This window comes from Microtus oregoni, unplaced genomic scaffold (assembly GCF_018167655.1).
Source record: "Microtus oregoni isolate MIOR12 unplaced genomic scaffold, Mior012 000072F_ref0000427, whole genome shotgun sequence".
Taxonomy (NCBI): Eukaryota; Metazoa; Chordata; class Mammalia; order Rodentia; family Cricetidae; genus Microtus; species Microtus oregoni.
Window position 1 is genome coordinate 6029925 of NW_024543979.1, and position 19747 is coordinate 6049671.

Sequence of the window (19747 nt, forward strand, 5' to 3'; positions counted from 1 at the left end):
GACAATAACCCACTAAGCACTGTAGTTAAAATAATACTATTGCTTTATAGAAATAATATATTCTTAATTATTTTCATCAAAACCAGTTGTGATTATGGGAGTAAGAAAGTCTACTAAGACACACTTTACTGGAGAGAAAGCTTGGCAAAACCAGTATAGCTCTGGGTATCACATTGCTTCTTTCTTTTATTTTCCTGAATACACTATATATCACAGTCCCTGATCCTTTCCTTATTTCCTTATTGGGCATAATTACAACTGTTGGCTTTTCATCGTATCATCTACCTTTCCCCTTTGCTCTGAGGTTTTTGTCACCATTTGTTTCCCTCAAATAAAACACGACTATGAAAAATCCCAGATGACCCACTTAAAACCAATAGAATAGTTCCCATCTTCTGCTCCTAGAAGGAAAATCCTTGGCAGTGATTGATTAAAGATTACAGCTTGGGAAAGGACTAGGTTGGGAATCATTTCAGTTGCTACAATTGGAGAACCCAAATACAGTGACAGACAGGACAACTTACTGTAAACCCATAATGCGGAATACTAAAGTACTGAATCCATGAGAGCCCAGGTATGAAGTTTCCAGAATATAGTGACTGACCTGAGAAAACCTATGGAGAACAAATCTATGAATTAGAATCAGTCCATTCATTAAGAATTCTCGATAAGATCCTCCCTCTTCAAGACCCCTCATCCTTCTGACTGTTTCTTTTTAGATCAGCTCTTTAAAAAGTTCTTCAGTAAACTTTAAACAGAATTCTTCATGTTAAAACCAAAGTTCTTTGTGGTTGGTAAAAGAATGTCCCCCTCCTCTCTGGATGTCAAGCCCTACAATATTATGTTATCTTTAAAATGGCACACAACCTATAAACATTCTTTATACTTTACATACACCTACCATACATATTTAAAATCCTCTTAAGATTCCTTATAATATCTAATTTCTGTAGTTTATACAGCATACTTCAGGAGATGGCAATATTCAAAGCAGAAGAGCCGTTTGTTTCCTATATTTTCAGTATGTGATTGATTTAATCTTTGACAATATGACAGGCCAACTGTAGTGACTGCTCTAGTAAAACTGCTACCTTCTAGGAACTCCAGCTAGAAGAACTCTGTCTTGGCTCATTTTATATCACTCAAGCTAAATTCACAGGAGAGTAGGAAACCTCAATTAAGAAAATGTCTCTAGGAAGCTCGGTCCTACCTCAACTTGATGTGCTGTGCTTCATTCAAGCCCATGGTAGGCCTATCCCTTTCTGAATGAAAATTGAAGAGGAGTGGATGAGAAAGGGGTAAATAGGACTCAGGGAAAACAGGAGGATAGGAGGAAAGGAAAACATTGGTTGGTATGTAAAATAAATAAAAAATGTTAATTAAATAAAATTAAATTAAAAAAGGAAATGTCACTATAAGATCATCCGTAGGTATGTCATTTTAGAAGAAAGCAGACTGAGGGAGGACTTAGAACAAGCCAGTAAGCAGCACCCTTCCATGGACTCTGCATCAACTCCTGCCTCCAGGATACTGCTGTTTGAGTTCCTATTCTTATTTCCTTCAGGGATGAACAGTAATATTGAAGTGTAAGCCAAAATAACCATTTCTTCTCCAATTTGCCTTTTGGTCATGGTGTTTCATCTCAGCAATAAAAACCTAACGTGGATAAGCACTGATCATTGTATACCCACTTCTACTTCCAAGGATCAGTAAGTCTTGTTACTAATAAGAGTTTTTGACTCTCTTAGTCATGAGTTTAGGAGTTTGGATTCAATTAAAATACCACCTTAAAACAATTGTAAGCCTAGAACTGATAATCCACACCAGGTGGTAAAGAGCAGCAGAAAGTGCTCAATCCCCCATTTAAAAATGCTACCAAAAGTCAAAATCACAACAGAGATGGAAGAAAGCACTGATGGGGATAAACAAGGGACAGTTCTGAAGTTCACAAAAAATTTATTCTGTCTGCTCTTAAGCACACTAGAATATGCACAACAATGATGGTGCGTGCATGCATTCAGACTGCATCTGAACAAATGCCTGTACAGAAAATACATTTGGCATCATAACTGGTTTTCAAAGTCCCATATAGAAACTTGATACAATAACCAGTTGTATTAGTTACTTGCCTGTAGCTCTGATAAAGCACCATGACAAGCAGAAAAGTTGGAAACTTTATAAGTAAAAATTGCTGATATAATGGGGGGGGGGGGATGAGACATACAATCTCATTCATCAAAAAGTAAAAAAAAAAAGAGAGAGAGCATGGGGGATCCTGGAATAAATCTAACTAAATGAAATTTTGTATAATAAAAATTTCAAGACACTGGAAAAAAGAAATTAAAGTATAGGGAATAAGTCCAGCCCCTTAGGGGGCGTGTTCACCTCGGGCTAATGTTTACCTATAAATCTGGCGAGCTTGCTCCCAGCCGCCCCTTCTGCTTTCCTGGTCTCCACGGGAATGGTGGTTCTGTAAGTCTATTTCCCCATTAAAGCTGTATATATTTTTACAATCTGTCTGCATTCATTTACGCTGTTACATTAAAGATACTAGATGATAGAAAGACAGCCCATCTTTATTTATTAGGAGGATAAAAATTATAAAAATATACATCTACCAAAGGAAATCAACATGTTCAATGCAATTCTCACCAAAATTTCAGTACAATTCTGAGAAATTGAAAAACAATAATAAATTTCACATGGAAGTAAAAAAGACCCAGGTTAGAAGAACAATTCTGAACAAAAAGAATAAAACTGTCACAGGTATCACCACCCATTGGTGAAAGAATCCATCCTTTTGTTATGTGAGGAATAATTAATCTTCTGTTGATAAGAGGCTTTCGATGGGTCTGTCTACCCATCTGGGAATAAGAGCAAGAGACTCCTGAGAACTTTACCACCCTAAGTGCCCTTCTCTCATAAAGAGGACAACATGTCATTTTCTCTGTTAGGACCATGGTCCCTTTAAAAGGGAAAGGATACATGAGCCTGGGGATGTGCTGTGGGATGTCCTTCTGTACACTGTGAATGCTGCACTCATTGTTAATAATAGACTTGATTGGCATGTAGGCAGACAGGAATTATGGGTGGGACAATTAAACTAAGGAGAGAAGAGAGTTGTGGGGTCAGGCAGAAATGCCAGCCCTCCAACAAGGAAGTAAGCCATGTAAAAATGAGGTAACAGGCCATCAACAACATGGCTACACATCGAAAAGAATTATGGGTTCATTTAAGTGTAAGAACTAGCTAGTAATAAACCTGAGCTACTTGCCAAGCATCTATAGTTATTATAAGACTCTGAGTTATTATTTGGGAATTAGTGAGTGGAAGAGAACCATCTGTTTATATATGGCACCCAATATGGAGCCAGTATATTTACATAGAGCCTGAAAGGCTTTAAAAAAGGATTCTAGATACACAAAAAGAAAGTCAAAAATAGCTTTCTCAGCTTCCTAGTTGTGTTTCTCATGCAGGCTGTGGTACAAAGATGCCAGGGTATATAGACTTGAGCTACAGCATGGCAGATTCCCAGGACAGTACATAGAGACCTCTCCAAGCCATGTAGCACACTGCATGGTGGACTTAGCTTTTTCTCATACAGGTAAAAAGGGCTAAGAAACACTATAAAAACAAACTCAGACATAAAGTCATTTAAATGCATCACAGTATTTTTGAAAAGTGTGCATGGGCTTAAGAAAAGCAAAAGGGTATATAAAATATACAGTTTAAAAATAAAGTTTTTAAAGAGAGAATAAATTTATATAAAAATAAGTCACATAGACACATAGAGATGGAAAATTACACAGTCTGTATCCTGTATACTATTGTGCTGATTGTGAATTTTTTGAACGCTAACAAGCAAATAACAGTTGCTGAGAAACGTAAGATTGAAAAGACTGATAAAACACACCAGCCTAGACATGTTAAGTATGCCTTAATTTTAAAACAAAAGTCCAAAAGTATATTTGTAAAATCGAATTTAAAAGATGCATTGCTTTAGAGAAGGAGTATTTCCATCAGGGAAAAGAAAGGGGGAGGGGCTGTGGATTCGTTCCAGATTAAGATGGATCAGGTTTCATCAAGAGTTATCTTCAACCTTTCCAAGTGATATCTATCAACAAGGTTATATCTGGTCTTCCAAGGGCTTGGCCAATACCTCACGTTTTCTCAGGGTTCCATAAGCTTACCAATACCCTCAATCAGGAGGAAGTATTCTAGAGAACTATGCCCAAATTCCCAATATCTTTATGAATGTTTGTTTTCATTTAAAGGTAGTTGGCTATAAATTCTTAATGATCATAGTCAATCTCTTTCTTAAGGAGAATGGGGGATATGATAGAGAAAACACAGGAGAAAGGATACATAATTATGATTAAAAAGGGGTAGATAATTTAATCTACCTTAATCCAAAAAACAACTGTTAATCTCAAAATATTTTACATTGGTATCAATTTTGCTTTGTTGATGCAAATTGTAGGTCAGTTTTGTTATACTGTATCTATATTTCTACTCTTCTTTAAAATATTATGTTTATGCAACTCATATAAAAGTATAATGTATAATTAAATATTACAGATTAAGTCATCTATAATAGTTAAACTTATAGTCATGTTAGTTACGTTTTCTAGGTATACAAAGATATGTTTCAGATAGGTAATCATCAAACCTTTAAAAGACCTACAGAATATAGCATTTAAAATGTTGTAAGAACTTAGACTTGACAGTGAGGCACATTTGCTCCTGACAACATCAATTACTTTTTTTCTTTTTGTTCTTTTCTTTCTTTATTTTTTTACCATTTTTTCTTTTCATTTTTCTCTTTTCTTTTCTTTCTTTTTTTGTTGTTTTTTTTCGAGACTAAGTTTCTACGTGTAGCTTTGGAGCCTGTCCTGGAATTCATTCTATAGACTGGACTGACTTCAAATTCATAGAGATTTGCCTGCCTCTGCCTCCTGAGAACACCGATTATATCTAAAAGGATGGTGGACATCAAAAATCCTTATGGATTTTCTTTTGATGTGTCAAGATAATTATTTGGGCAAGAAACTGCTCTTGCCTGGACTACTTGACAGCATGTTGTATAACTGGACATGGAAGGGTCTAAGGAAAGTTACTGCTAAACTTTTCCAAAACAAGGCAGGATAGTCCTTCAGTTTTCTGTATCACAGAAAAACTGTCAGTCATTCTTCAGGACACAGAGAAAAGATACTTTCAAATTTTGTCATTATAGGTGAGACAGTTATTCAAATTTCCTGCTTCACTAAAAAATGCTGTGGAATAACCCTCTTGTACACTATAAACATTTGTCACTCAATTTTATTTAATGAATTGCTAATTGGACAGTAGCCAGGAAGGAAGTATAGGTGGTGCAACCAAACTAAAGATTATAGGAAGAAGAAAGCAGAGTCAGGAGATGCTAGCCAGATGCAGAGGGAACAAGATGGGCAAGAGATTCTTCTGGCTAGGTGCCACATACCAAAATTAAATAAAGACAAGATAAACAATATAAGTAGATATATAACCCCTAAAGAAATAGAAGCAGTCATCAAAAGTCTGAAGAGAAAGTGGGAAATAGACTTGAATCCATGAGCAAAGGAGACGACTTTCTAAATATAACCCCAGTAGCACAGTCACTGAAAGCAACAATTAATAAATGAGACATCCTGAATCTGAGAAGCTCCTGTAAGGCAAATGACACAGTCAACAAAACAAAATGGCAGCCTACAAGGTGGGAAAAGATCTTCACTCACCCCACATCAGATAGAGAACTGATCTCCAAAATATATATTAAAAAAAAACCACAAGAAACTAGACATCCAAATACCAAACAATCCAATACAAAAAATGGATTGCAATGGCCAATAGAAAATTCTCAATAGAAAAATTGCAATGGCCAAAAGACACTTAAGAAATTGCTCAGGGGGCTGGAGAGATGGCTCAGAGGTTAAGAGCTTTGCCTGCTCTTCCAAAGGTCATGAGTTCAATTCCCAGCAACCACATGGTGGCTCACAACCATCTGTAATGGGGTTTGGTGCCCTCTTCTGGCCTTCAGGCATATACACAGACAGAATATTGTATACATAATAAATAAATAAATAAATATCTTTAAAAAAAAAGAAATTGCTCAGTATCCTTAGCCATCAGGGAAATACAAATCAAAATGACTCTGAGATATTATCTTACAACAGTCAGAATGACTGACATCAAAAACACTGATGATAGCTTATGCTGGAGAGGATGAGAAGTGGAACACTCCTATATTGCTGGTGACAGTACAAACTTGTAGTCACTTTAGAAATCAGTACGGCTGTTTCTTAGAAAATCGGGAATCATTCTACCTCAAGACCCAGCAATGGGGGGTAAGGGGAGATGGGGAGAGAAAAGTGAGAAGGGAAGGATGGGGGGAACTTGGGGAAACAGGATGATTGGGATAAAGGAAGGTTGGATAGGGGAGCACGGAAGCACAATTCTTAGTTAAGGGAGCCACCTTGGGGTTGGCAAGAGACTTGAACCTAGAGTGGCTCCCAGGAGGCCAAGGTGATGTCCCCAGTTAATTCCTTGGGCATCTGAGGATAGGGAACCTGAAATGACCCTATCCTATAGCAATACTGACGAATATCTTGCATATCACCATAGAACCTTCATCTGGCGATGGATGGAGATAGAGACAGAGACCCACACTGGAGCACTGGACTGAGCTCCCAAGGTCCCAATGAGGAGCGGAAGGAGGGAGAAGATGAGCAAGGAAGTTAGGACCACGAGGGGTGCACCCACCCACTGAGACAGTGGGGCGGATCTATTGGGAGCTCACCAAGGCCAGCTGGACTCTGACTGAAAAAGCCTGGGATAAAACCGGACTCTCTGAACATGGCGAACAATGAAGGCTGATGAGAAGCCAAGGACAATGGAATGGGGTTTTGATCCTACTTCATGTTCTGGCTTTGTGGGATCCTAGCCAGTTTGAATGTTCACCTTCCTAGACATGGACAAAGGGGGGAAGTCCTTGGACTTTGCACAGGGCAGGGAACTCTGACTGCTCTTTGGACTGGAGAGGGAGGGGAAGAGGTGTGGGGGGAGGGGAAGAAGGGTGGGAGGAGGGGGAGGGAAATGGGAGGCTGGGAGACGGAAACTTTTTTTCTCCTTTTCTCAATTAAAAAAGAAAAAAAATACATTGCATGAACTTCTCAAAGAATTGAAATAAATGAGGAAAACATGTTTTCAGATAAAAAAAAAAAAAGACCCAGCAATGCCACTCTTGGGCATATACCCAAAGACATTTGCTCAACCTTATTCATATCAGTATTATTTGTAATAGCCAGAACCTGGAAACAACCTAACTGCCTTTCAACTGAAGAATGGGTGAAGAAGATGTGACATATTTACACAATGGAGTACTACTCAGCAGTAAAATAAAATGACATCCTGAACTTTGCATGCAAATGGATGGAACTATTTAAAAAAAAAATCCTGGGTAAGGGAACTGATACCCCAAAAGACAAACACAGTATGTACTCACTCACAAGTGGGTATTATATATAAAGCAAAGGATAACCAGCCTATAGTTCAAAATCCCAAGAGAAGCTAAGTAACAGGGAGAATCCTAAGAGTGACATACATTACATGGATCCCCCTGGGAAGGGGAAATAGACAAGATCTTCAGAGAAAATTGGGAGCATGGCAGGGGAGAAGAGAGGGCAGAGTGGGACGGGAGAAGGGGAAGGAGGAGGAGAACATTAGGGAATGGGATGGTTGAGTTGAAGGAAGGACAAAGCTGGAGAGCCAGGAAAGAGATATCTTGATTGAGGGGGCCATCATGGGGTTAGTATCATGTGGTACTAGGGAAATTCCCGGGAATCCATGACCCCAGCTAAGACTCCAAGCAACAGTGGAGAGGGTACCTGAACTGGTCTCCCCCTGTAATCAGAGTGATTACTACCTAATTGTTATTCTAGAACCTTCATCTAGCAACTGATGGAAGCAGATACAGAGATCCATAACTAAGTACTGGGATGAGCTTCTGAAGATCAGTTGAAGAGAGGGAGGAGCAGTAATATGAGCAAAGGAGTCAAGACCATGACAGAGATACCCACAGAAACAGCTGACCTGAGCTAGTGGGAGTTCACTGACTCTGGACTGATAGTGGGGAACCTGCATAGGTCTAAACTAGGCCCTCTGAATATGGATGACAGCTGTGTGACTTGGAAAATCTGTGGAGCCACTGGCAGTAGGACCAGTGTTTATCTCTAGTGCTTGAACTGGCTTAGTGGAGCCCATTGTTTTTGGAGGGATACCTTGTACAGCCTAAACATAGGGGAAATGGTCTTCGTCCTACCTCAAAGTGATGTGTCAGACTTTGTTGACTCCGCATGGGAAGCTTTACCCTCTCTGAGGAGGGGATGGGGGGGGAGGTAAGGGAAGATAGGGGAAGCAGGAGAACAGAAGGAGTGGGAACTAGGATAGGGAAGTAAAATGAAAAAGATAAAGAGTACATTAAAAAAAATATTAAAAAAAACCACAATTCACACTCACCAGCATGAACACAAAGTAGATGGTCACAAATAGAGTTGGTACAGCCACTGCATTCTCCCCTGCTTTGAAACACAGTGGCAGTGAGCTGGCCGAATAAGCCAACATCATGACGGTAAATATCATAGTGAAGAAACCCTTCACATCCGTGTTTACTCCTTAGAAAGAAAAAAAGTAGGGTCAGTTCATCACCTAAGTCGAGAGATTGTACATATTTCAAACAATGCTTTAATAATCAATGAGACTGGTAACAGTTTCTCGGCCACCCAACTTCTCTGTGTCTCTAACTGTGTCCTGATCATGTGGATGCTGGGAACAAAATTTAGGGACTTTGCATGAGCAGCATGTGCTCTTAACCAATGAGCCTCTCTCCAACTCCATCGCATGGCTTTATTTTTACACCTGACACAAAATATATTTCCATATATTAGCTTCTCTCCTCTATACACAACTATGAGCAATTTACAGGATCCTGACATGGAGAGCTACAGTAGGAAATACAACTGGCCAAAATTGTATTGCATTCTTTCACAGTGGAATCAACAATGCAACACATTCATGTTCACATTCCCCTGTGTTTATTATAACTGCATTAGTAATGAAACTGGGATCCAAGCTGTACCAGTTAGTTGTTTTGTAAATTTAACGCAAACTAGGGTCATATGGAAAGAGGGAACCTCACTAAGAAAATGCTTCCTTTAGATTGGCAGGTAGGCAAGCCTGTGGGGACATTTTCTTGATGGATGATTTATGTGGGAGGTCTTAGACATCTGTGGATGATGCCATCCCTGGGCAGTGGTCCTGGGTTCTATAGGAAGGCAGCCTGGGGAAGCCATTAGGAGCCAGTAAGCAGCACTCCTCCATGGACTCTGCTTCACTCCCTGCCCCCAGGGTCCTGCCCTGAGTTCCCTTCTTAAAGGACATTGAACTGTAAAATGAAATAAACCCTTTCCTCTACAAGTTGATTCTGGTCATGGTGTTTGTCACAGTGCTAGAAACCTATCCAAGGCAAGGGTTAAAAAACTGTGCAGTGATTTTAATAATGAGAGGATGGGAGGGTGCCTGCAACTTTAGTTTTCCTAGAAAATCACCATATAACTGCTTTGGAGGAAGGTAATGGGTTCCAAAACTGATTTGTAATCTTTATGGTGCTAATGTTATAAGACATGCATAGTCCTGTGTCTTATAATAGTCACAAGGACACAGAGTCTGTAGGAGCTGAGTTCAATGCCTAATTGTTTTCAAAGTTAATATTATGATTATCAATGTGGGTATGGTACACATGTGTGTATGGGTATGCATGTGGTATGATGTGCATGAGCCATGGTGTGTATGTGGAATTTAAGGACAACTTTCTGGAGTGACTCTCTTTCCATTGTGACTCTGAGGATCAAATTCAGGTTGTCTGGATGGATGATTTATGTGGGAGGTCTTAGACATCTGTGGATGATGCCATCCCTGGGCAGTGGTCCTGGGTTACAGAACAAATAATTTTTCCCTGGCCTAAATTACTGGCTCTGAATGGTAAATCTGTTATAAAACAAAGTCTAAGCTTTATTAGTGCTTCTCTGTCTCTTTCTCTCTCTCTTTCTCTCTCTCTGTCTCTTTCTCTATGTGTGTGTGTGTGTGTGTGTGTGTGTGTGTGTGTGTGTGTGTGAAAAGTATGTAAACTCTCAGCACTTAGTCTAGGATAAAGTTTAACCATAATGCACAAATTAATCGGTGCACATATTTCAAATGACATTTATATTATTTAATTTCAACAAAACTCAAATTCAGTATCCTCTTTATTTGTAAGATTAGGTAGCATAATACACTGTGTGCATTTAAGTTCTTTTACACACACGTATGAGATATTATCCTCATTTCTATATTTTATATGCATATACAGAGACATATACAGAAACACAGAGAAAATATACAGCTGGGCTAAGGAGATGGCTCACTAATTAAAAGCAAGTGCTATTATTGCAGAGGCCCTGGATTCTGTTCCCAGCACCTACACAGTGGCTCACGTACTGTAACTACAGTTCCAGGGGATCTGATGTCCTCTTCTGGTCTCCCAGGCACTGCACTGCATCCACTTAGTGCACACACAGGACAGATACACAAACAGACAGACACACACACACAATCAGGCAAATGCACAAATAAAGAAAAATAAACATTTTATAATATGCATGGATAGATATCTAAAATTGACCTTGCTCCATTGGCACTGTCTCAAATGTGTAGCTATTTCCACACTCATTACAGTGCACAGAATCTCTAGTAAAGCACAGTTTCACGAACATCTTTTGTAGTGTTTTTTGATCAAGTCCTAGAGACGTTTCTCCCACTGAACTCCTGTTTTGATGGCACACAGTGGAGATGTGCTTTTCTACTTACAATTTTCTACTTTAGGCTTTCTACAGTTGTACAAAGCAAAACACGCATTCTCTTGTGTCACTTACCTGCTATGCTGAATACTATAACAGTAAATGTAAGACTTGGGAATAACCTCCTGGGTACCAGCTCAGCCAGCAATTTCCCAAGGAAATACGATGACACTTTGTAGTATCCACTGGTGTGCTCAAGTCTACAGAGACAAAGATCACATTATACATCCTTAGACTAGTCCAGAAGGCACAGGGGAGATGCTGGCTATACTGACTTCTGCTACCACAGGCAGGCTAACAGGACAATGTCCTCCATACTCCATGCTGACTCCCACACATGCCCCATCTTAGGGACCAGTCAATCTAGATCAACAGCCTTATGATATTCTCACTATGATTCTCCCCACCAGAGAACTCTCCCCTCTTTTGTCCACTCTGGGCACACAACATCCCCTCCAGGCAAACAGCCCAATGTGCCCACTCTCCTCAGAGTCTCTGCCCTCTGAAGCTGGCTCCCTGAGGAGGAGCTCATTCGTACCTCACCTCAGACAGTGTTCATGGAGACTCCTCTCCTTCCAGTTCTTATGAAGAAGGTGACACTGTCACTCTGAGGTCACAGTGCACCTTCAGGACACCACATCCTTCTCTTCTGCTACCCTCACGTTAGGACAGATGTATTCCTTTGATAATCTCTCTTTACAACCATGAATCTCTACCAGATGCCAAACGTAACCCTTTCCCTTTCTGGTTCTTCCAAATCCCAAGCTTTTACCCTTCAGGTGACTTCAGCATATCTCTGATTTTTTTGAGACATGCTCACCATGCAGACCTGCATTAAATTCAATATGTACCCAAGAATGACCAACTTCCTAGCTCTTCCCCAGGCCCAAATGCTGGGATTACAGACATACAGTCATTTTCGGGGTTTTGTGGCACTGTGACTCTAACACAGGATTTCATGCACACAAAGCCAGCGCTCTACCAACTGAGCAAGACCCTCATCTCCTCTCTGATGACTCCTTTCCATGGCATGCACTTGGGACCATACCTATCTTGGCCATCTTTGAGACCAGGGAATCCTAAGCATAGACCACCAGGAAAAGGTTCTTCCATGCTTGACAACACAGGACATAAACAGCTCTTTCATATGCAGCTACTGTGTGGCTCTTTCCAGCCCTGCATCATGAGGACCCTGATTCTTGTGCAGCTGTGTCTCTCCATCTTCAATATGCTGCTGAACCCACTACACCCAAGCTCTATGAAACCCCTGACATTCTTCTTCGGAGGCATCATGAATATCCTGTGATTTTCATCAGTTCCTTACTATTGTGTTGTCTGAATCAATGAGATCTAGTGGTCTCACCTCAATTTTGAAATTTTTCTGAGCAGCAGAACCTTCTGCTCTTGATTTTCTATCCATTTTTCAGTTAATATTATTAATCTCTTTACACACTTCAAAAATCATGATACCACATGATAAACATAAAATTTCATAATTTATTTTCAACTAAATAAGAAAAGGGGAAATTACTGGTAATTCATGAGATAACATTCTAGGCCCAACAATGAATGTAATTAATTTGATTGCTATCCCGATGCCTGCTTCTGGAGCAGGGGTTACTCACAGAAAGCGATTTCTGTCAATCACAAAGAGCTCCCCGGCAGACACACTTGTAATACACTGGAAGATTGTGAGCAAGAAGAGCAGGCTGGCTCTGCCAGGGGAGAATGGAGACAAAAGCATCAATAAATTCAACATTAGGATGGGTTCTTTCCAGTATACCTTGACACCTTGTTCTGTAGATTAAACCACAACATTAGACAGATCTTTTCTTAAAAAGAAAAAAAAGCAGGACTAGAGAAACGGCTCAGCAGGGAGGAGTGCATGCTGCTCCTGCAGAGGACCCGAGTTTGGTCGGCAGCACCCGCGTGCCAGATGGATCGCAGCCATTCGTCACCCGAGTTCAAGGGGATTCTAGGACAGCTAGTTTTATGTAAACTTGACACAAGCTAGGCTAATCTGAAAGACAGAACCTCAATTGAGAAAATACCTTTAGAAGATCCAGCTGTAAGTCATTTTCTTAATTAATGATGGTAGCGGGAAGACCCATCCCATTGTGGGTGGTACATCCCTGAGGGTCTCAGAAAGCAAGCCAAGCAAGCCATGGGGAGCAAGCCAGTAAGCAGGACTAGCATGGCGTCTTCAGATTCTGCCTCGTTGGGTTCCTCCTGCCTTGGCTTCCTTCAGTAGTGGATGACAATGTAGGAATGTTAGCTGAATAAACCCTTTCCTCCCCAACTTGCCTTTGGTCACGTGTTTATTCCAAACAGTAGCGACCTAAACTAAGACAGAATATGATGCTTCTTTCTGATAGCCGCAGTTCTCAGGAAACACACACGGTACAGACATACATGCAGGAAAATTTCGTTCACATAAAATAAAATAAGTATTTTAAAAAGAAAGAAGGATAATGTAGAACTGTTCTGGTTTAAAATGTCAGGAAGAATGAGTCCCATGAGTTAGTCTCCTCTGTCTCTATAACAGTATCTATTACTGGAAGTTTGTCCTCTAATTCCAACTTTTCATTGATTTATATAGGATTGAACAAAGTGATGGCATTTTCTCCTTTGCTTACCTGGTCTGGACTTCAGTACAGTCATTTCTTAGGACACGGAAAGCAATACCCAAAGACACCGCCAGTATTACTGTGATAAATGCCTTTCAAAAAGAAAACAGGGAAAAGAACATTTTTCAATTAGGAGTAGAAAATATTCTACACATTGTCAATTATTTTAAGATGTATGGTTTCCTAATAAGATCTCTCCAGTGAGATGAACACTCTATTTTGGCCAGAGTCCCTGAAAGAACATACAACACACATGTCAATAGACTACTCATATGTCAGACTGACAATGAAGGTCTCTGCAGTCTGAGTGCAGACCCTGGAAAAGCTAAGACTTCTCCCAGTGCTCCAGCAGGAATGGACAGTGAAGAACTCAGTTCAGGTACTAAAACCTGGATGACACAGGGTGGGAGAGAATGCAGGCACCTGGCGAGCTCTGGGAACAAACCCAGGTAAGTGACAGAAAGTCTTCACCTAAACCGAGGTCTCAACTCTGGTGCCAGCGAACATGCACAGTTTTCTACTTCAAGTCACTCAAGGGAACTCAGGCTGTCTTTACTCCTACAGGTAGAAACAAGTGCACCCCAGGCCAAGGGGACAGCTCAGTGTCAGAGTCCTCACAACATACAGTAATGCTAATCCCCTCAAGTGTAAACCAAAAAACAAAATTTAAAATGGCTCACAACACAGTTCCTAGCAATGGGATTTTGTGTGCTAAGAAGGGGTGAGGTGGTCCTCACCTGTGTCACCTCAGGGAAGTCTGTGCTGTGTGGGAACCAGCACTATTGCTGTCACCACAGTGATCATACAGCGTCCTCAGAATATGCCTTAAAAGTAGAACATTATGATCTAAGGGTAAGGATCCTACCACGTAATGTGATAAATTAGAGATCAAAATTCCAGGGCTTGGAAAGATAGCTCAGCAGTTAAGAGCACTTGCTGCTCAGGCAGAGGACTTGGGATTCAGTTCCCAGCACCCAACCCCTAGCCAACTTCTGTAACTCCAGTTCAGAGAATCTGATGCCTTTTTCTGGCCTCCAATGGCATGCACATGAGTACAGATATACATGCAAACAAAGCAAAACACCCATACATAAAAGTAAATAAATATTTAAAATTAGTCCTCAATTCCTACATTGCTAACACACACACACACACACACACACACACACACACACACCTTACCTCATGACATTACCTCACTGTTGAACAGTAAGTAGCCCAATTTGATGACTATAACTCACTTGTTCCAAAATCATATTGAATCTTTTTTTTTCACAGAAAAAAATGGACATAAAAATGCCTCCTTTAGACATAATTGCCCAAGTTAAAGGCCAAAGTGTTTGGAGCAACTGACAGTATAACTCAAATGGTCGGAATATTCATATACAGGCAGGAAGGCAGCAACATTTAAATATGAGAAAGGTGGTAGTTATGTTTAGAAGCAGTGTCTCATTACAGTCAACAACACACGAACATTCAGTATGCAACAGAAACTAAATGCCTGAGAATAAAACAACAATGCGCTAACAGAAAGACTGACCACAAGTTCTGGTTGTTCGGGGACAGGGATGTAGGTCCAAGGTAGAGTGATTGCCCTCTAATGGCTAAGGCCCCAGGATCAAACACTAACACAGCAGAATCAACATTATGAAATAAAAAATAACTGAATAAGTGATGGCCCAATGAGCTGGAAGAACCACACTTCTGTGGGATATTCATGTTAAAATACAGAAAATCTTAAGTCATGATGATTTTTCTTACACCATCAGTTTAAGGAAAAGTAGAACTTCACCTCCTCCCAGTTCCAGGTCGCTGACAGGGAAGAGCATTGTTCAGTCCAGTTACTGTGTGTGTGGGCTGCACTCTTTGAGTAGCTACTGCTTTCACACTCTGGACTCCTGATGAGGGAACAGCACTCTGCAATGGGCTCATCTCAGACAGTGGATGCTCGGGCTCCCTCAGAGCTGTTCTATGGCCCTGTCTCCTCACCACATGATTTCAACCACAGACCAACTGTCCTTCCCTCTCAGTCTACTTGCTTTATTGAATATTTCTCAATGCCAGGCAGAGTGGGGATGACAAACACATGGAAGGGAGCAGAAGATAAGTGTGGCCCTGCAGTAGACTGACTCAGAAACAAATTGCTCCCACATGAGTTTTTCACAATACAAATAAAATAACTCATCAGATTACCTGGATCCTGGTGACCCGTGGAAAACCCAGGAAATTTTTGAATGAACGATAGATAATCCACCTGAGCTGATGCCAGAAAGGGGTGACACACGTGATCTCCTCCAAGGCTGAGCTCTTCCCTGCCTTCCGTTCCCCCAAGAGTCGATCCAGTTCAGTTCTCATTTCGCTGTATAAGGAGGACTGAGTATACGTATTGGCTAAGTTTACTCTGACTTGGTACTGTCTCTCAGAAAGTTCTTCATATTTGTCAGCTTTGAAATAAAAATGGATAAAGACAAGAAACAGATAATAATTTAATTGATTTTTCTGAGACACTTTTCATGAATAGCACATACATTATGTGTCAGGTTTTTGAGACAGTCTCATGTACCCTAGACTGGCTCGAAGTTGCTCTGATGTCAAGGGTGACCTTAAACTCCTCCAAGTCCTCCTGTTTCTGTCTCAGTGCTGAGATTACAGGCATGCACCTTTACACCCAGTTATATGCTGCTAGGAACCAAACTCATGGCTTTGTGCATGCTAGGCAAGCACTCTACCAGCAGAGCTCTAGCTTCAGCCCACCAAACTTTGAGCATGAGATAATTACTCCTGTGTAATTCCTTCGCAGATTAGAAAAGTGTCCCTAACTGACATGACTACTGTCATTACCCCATGGACACAGCAATCTGATTGGCCTTTTCCCATATGGACCCCAATTCTTAACAAAGTTCTCCTTCCATTATGGATCTATACTTCTTAACATAGAAGTCTGGTCCCTGCTTTCTTCCACATGTGACTGTATATGCAAATGTATGAACTGCCAAGCATCATGTTTTTAAAATGTTATAAATAAGGCCAGGCATGGTGACATAGCCCTGTAATACCTACACTTGGGAGGTGAGGTAGAAAGAGCACATATTTAAAGCCAGTCTGACTACATAATCAAACAATATCTAAAACAATAACAATATGACAAACAATAGGTACATTTACTTTTTAACAGAAATTTCCCTTGTGTCAATATCATAAATGGCCGATAATAAATTAAATAAAAAACACCAAACACAACAAACAACAAAGTCTATTAGCTAATTTGGGGACAGTTTATTAACATAAGAAGTTATATTCTAATCAGACACATGCTTGTGTTTTAATCAAACCAACTAGACAAAAATCTTTATCTCTAGAAGACTCACGTACCATCACGGCCATCTTCCTCTGTGTCAAATAGAGCAGATAAACCTCCATTAATGATGTCCAGGAAGAAGTCTGCAGGGTTGTTGTGGGAATCATAATTGTAACCTACAGAGCATGTAGACCATGAATACAAACGAGAAGACTCTTTCAGAGAGTGGGACAGGGAGGGGCAAAGAATCTAAGAACTTCTTCCTCTTCTAAGCCGCTCCTTTGCTAACTTATCCTTTCTTTTCATATATACACTCAATGTTTCAACAATATCTGAGTCCCAGTCTAATATATATATAATATATGTTTATACACTTTTACAAATACATATGCAAGTTTATGTGTATATTATATATACAAATATGGACTCTTCCTATGAAACAATCATTTGAGTTTGGCCTATAATTTTATTAGACTCCAAGACTCACAAATGTTTACACTTTTAAAGGACAAAGATTAATCAAAAACAAAGAGTGATGCTGAGAACGCTGATAGCAATGGACTTACCAGAGGCCACAAGAACACCCTGCACATGGCGATTCATGACTCGGGTGTCGACCCATGAGATGAATAGCTCTCTGATGGGAAATCTCCTTAAGGCTTACAGGACCACAGACTCTGAAAACCAGCTGCTTCTGTCTGTAATTATTCTTGGGTGACAATACATTTCTCCCCTAAAAATAGCTATGGGTGTTTTCCCACTGACTATGGATACTGTTGTTTCTGTGTGTAAAATCACACATGCAAAAACAGCTGTGTTATCTCCCAACACCTGCACTGTAATGTGTGACCTCATATAATATGTACAGCTGTGTTATCTCCCAACACCTGCACTGTACTGTGTAATCTCATATAATATGTACAGCTGTGTTATCTCCCAACACCTGCACTGTACTGTGTAATCTCATATAATATGTACAGCTGTGTTATCTCCCAACACCTGCACTGTAATGTGTGACCTCATATAATATGTACAGCAGTGTTATCTCCCAACACCTGCACTGTAATGTGTAATCTCATATAATATGTACAGCTGTGTTATCTCCCAACACCTGCACTGTAATGTGTAATCTCATATAATATGTACAGCTGTGTTCTCTCCCAACACCTGCACTGTACTGTGTAATCTTATATAATATGTACAGCTGTGTTATCTCCCAACACCTGCACTGTACTGTGTAATCTCATATAATATTTAAATGGAATCTCATGATCACATTTCAATCTTATGGATACTTAAATCTGTGGACCTTCTAGGTATGACTCATCATTAAGCTGTATAATTTTGATATATAGAAAACATGCTAGGATGTGCTTCAAAATTAGATCTATTATTTCCCAAGGACTGCAAGATGCTTAGGCCCTGTTTTATATCATTAGCTCAGACTGACATAAAGAAAACATCAATTTCTTCTCAGTTCTAAGACAAGCTACATACAACTGGCTGAGTTTGGGCCTCAGAGCTAATTCAGTCCAGACTCAATGTCTCACAAGTTAAAACTCGACAGACACTACAAAGGACAAATTCCCAGATGTATAATTGTGGAACCAAGATTAGACATCAAGCAACCCTGTTGCCAGTTCCCCACCTGGTAAGTCTGGCTGACAAAGACCTACTTTCTACAAAAATTGTCTCACTGGGCACTGCGCCCCAGACCTCAGGTTGCAACCTGAACCCTGCAGTTAGGTGTTGCCAAGGCTGCTCACTCCCTACATAGCTTTTTTACATTCCACAGGATGGATATAAGAGAAGACAGAAAGAGAGAGAAGCTGGAGAAAAATAAATGATGGTCAATACATGCCTGAGTCTGATTCCCTCAGATAAAAAAGAATTATTCCTAAGTTCTGTTATTCTGAAAGACATTTTTTTGCAACCCTGGGTAGTCTCTTAGGCTGCTATAGAGCAATGAAAAGTAAATATTTAAACCTTGAGAGTGACCCAAAACTATATTCGTATCTCGCTAAGATGAAATTGATGGCATAAACCATTAAAAATACATCATCATTCAATGTGAAATGTGAAAAAACCATGGAGACAGAAAACATGAGTCCATGGAACCCAAGCTAAGCAACCTCAGCCCACAAGCAGCACCTAAACTTGAAATGCACAGCTACTAAATTAAGTAACCACAGCTCCTTAGAGTCAGGTCACATTAGGGGAAACTGAAAACCACCATCTGCTGCATGAGCAAGAACACCATGAAGCTTTTCCAAAGCTTTTCAAGAGATGGAAAAATGCGCCAGAGGCTGGCATGTTAATTAAGAGGGTCACCATGACTGGGAAGCAGAACAGAACCTTCAGCAAAAATCCTGTACACAGGCATGATACAGGAAAGGAGAAAGAGAGACCTGCACAGCAAGCCCATGCTGCACAACTAACAAAACCCTGTCAGCAAATTAACCAAAGGTATTTAAAATGGAGAAGCCCACACACAGTAAGTCTGCTTGAGGACCAAGCAGCATTCCTGAGGACCCCTCTTCTCTCCCCAGATCCCGAGAATGAAGGAGCTCTAACGGCAAAGCCCGCCATACCTGCAGATTTGAAGTACTCCAAAGCCTCCTGTGCAGGCCCGTGAAACATGACTTTTCCTGAGGCCACTAAGGTGAGGCTGTCAAAAAATCTGAATATGGAATATGGGGGCCTATAAATGGAGAAGATGATTGTCCGTCCCCTCATAGACATCCTAAGTTTAAAGAGGGAAAAGTCATAAGTCACTGAACATTGAAATCTTGAAGTTCTCGACAAAATATTTTATTCCTGAAGTTATGTTTGTTCTCATTTAAGCTTGAATTTTCCTTAAAAAATACTTCATCTCACTTGTCTTATGCATCTGCTAGCAAAACCAAGCTAAAGCT

At 40.3% G+C, this 19747-nt stretch overlaps 1 protein-coding gene across 1 annotated transcript in view; it reads right to left on the reverse strand.

Annotated features, from left to right (window-relative positions):
* LOC121440951 (ATP-binding cassette sub-family G member 3-like) overlaps positions 1-19747 on the reverse strand; it is a 38858-nt gene that overhangs the window by 3173 nt on the left and 15938 nt on the right. Inside the window, exons 6-13 of the mRNA XM_041642027.1 lie at positions 19424-19575; positions 16907-17008; positions 15728-15978; positions 13544-13626; positions 12533-12622; positions 10983-11107; positions 8533-8687; positions 525-614 (exon numbers count right to left, since the gene is read on the reverse strand). Of these exons, the coding sequence (XP_041497961.1) occupies positions 525-614; positions 8533-8687; positions 10983-11107; positions 12533-12622; positions 13544-13626; positions 15728-15978; positions 16907-17008; positions 19424-19575 (1048 nt within the window). The remainder of the gene's footprint in view (positions 1-524; positions 615-8532; positions 8688-10982; positions 11108-12532; positions 12623-13543; positions 13627-15727; positions 15979-16906; positions 17009-19423; positions 19576-19747) is intronic.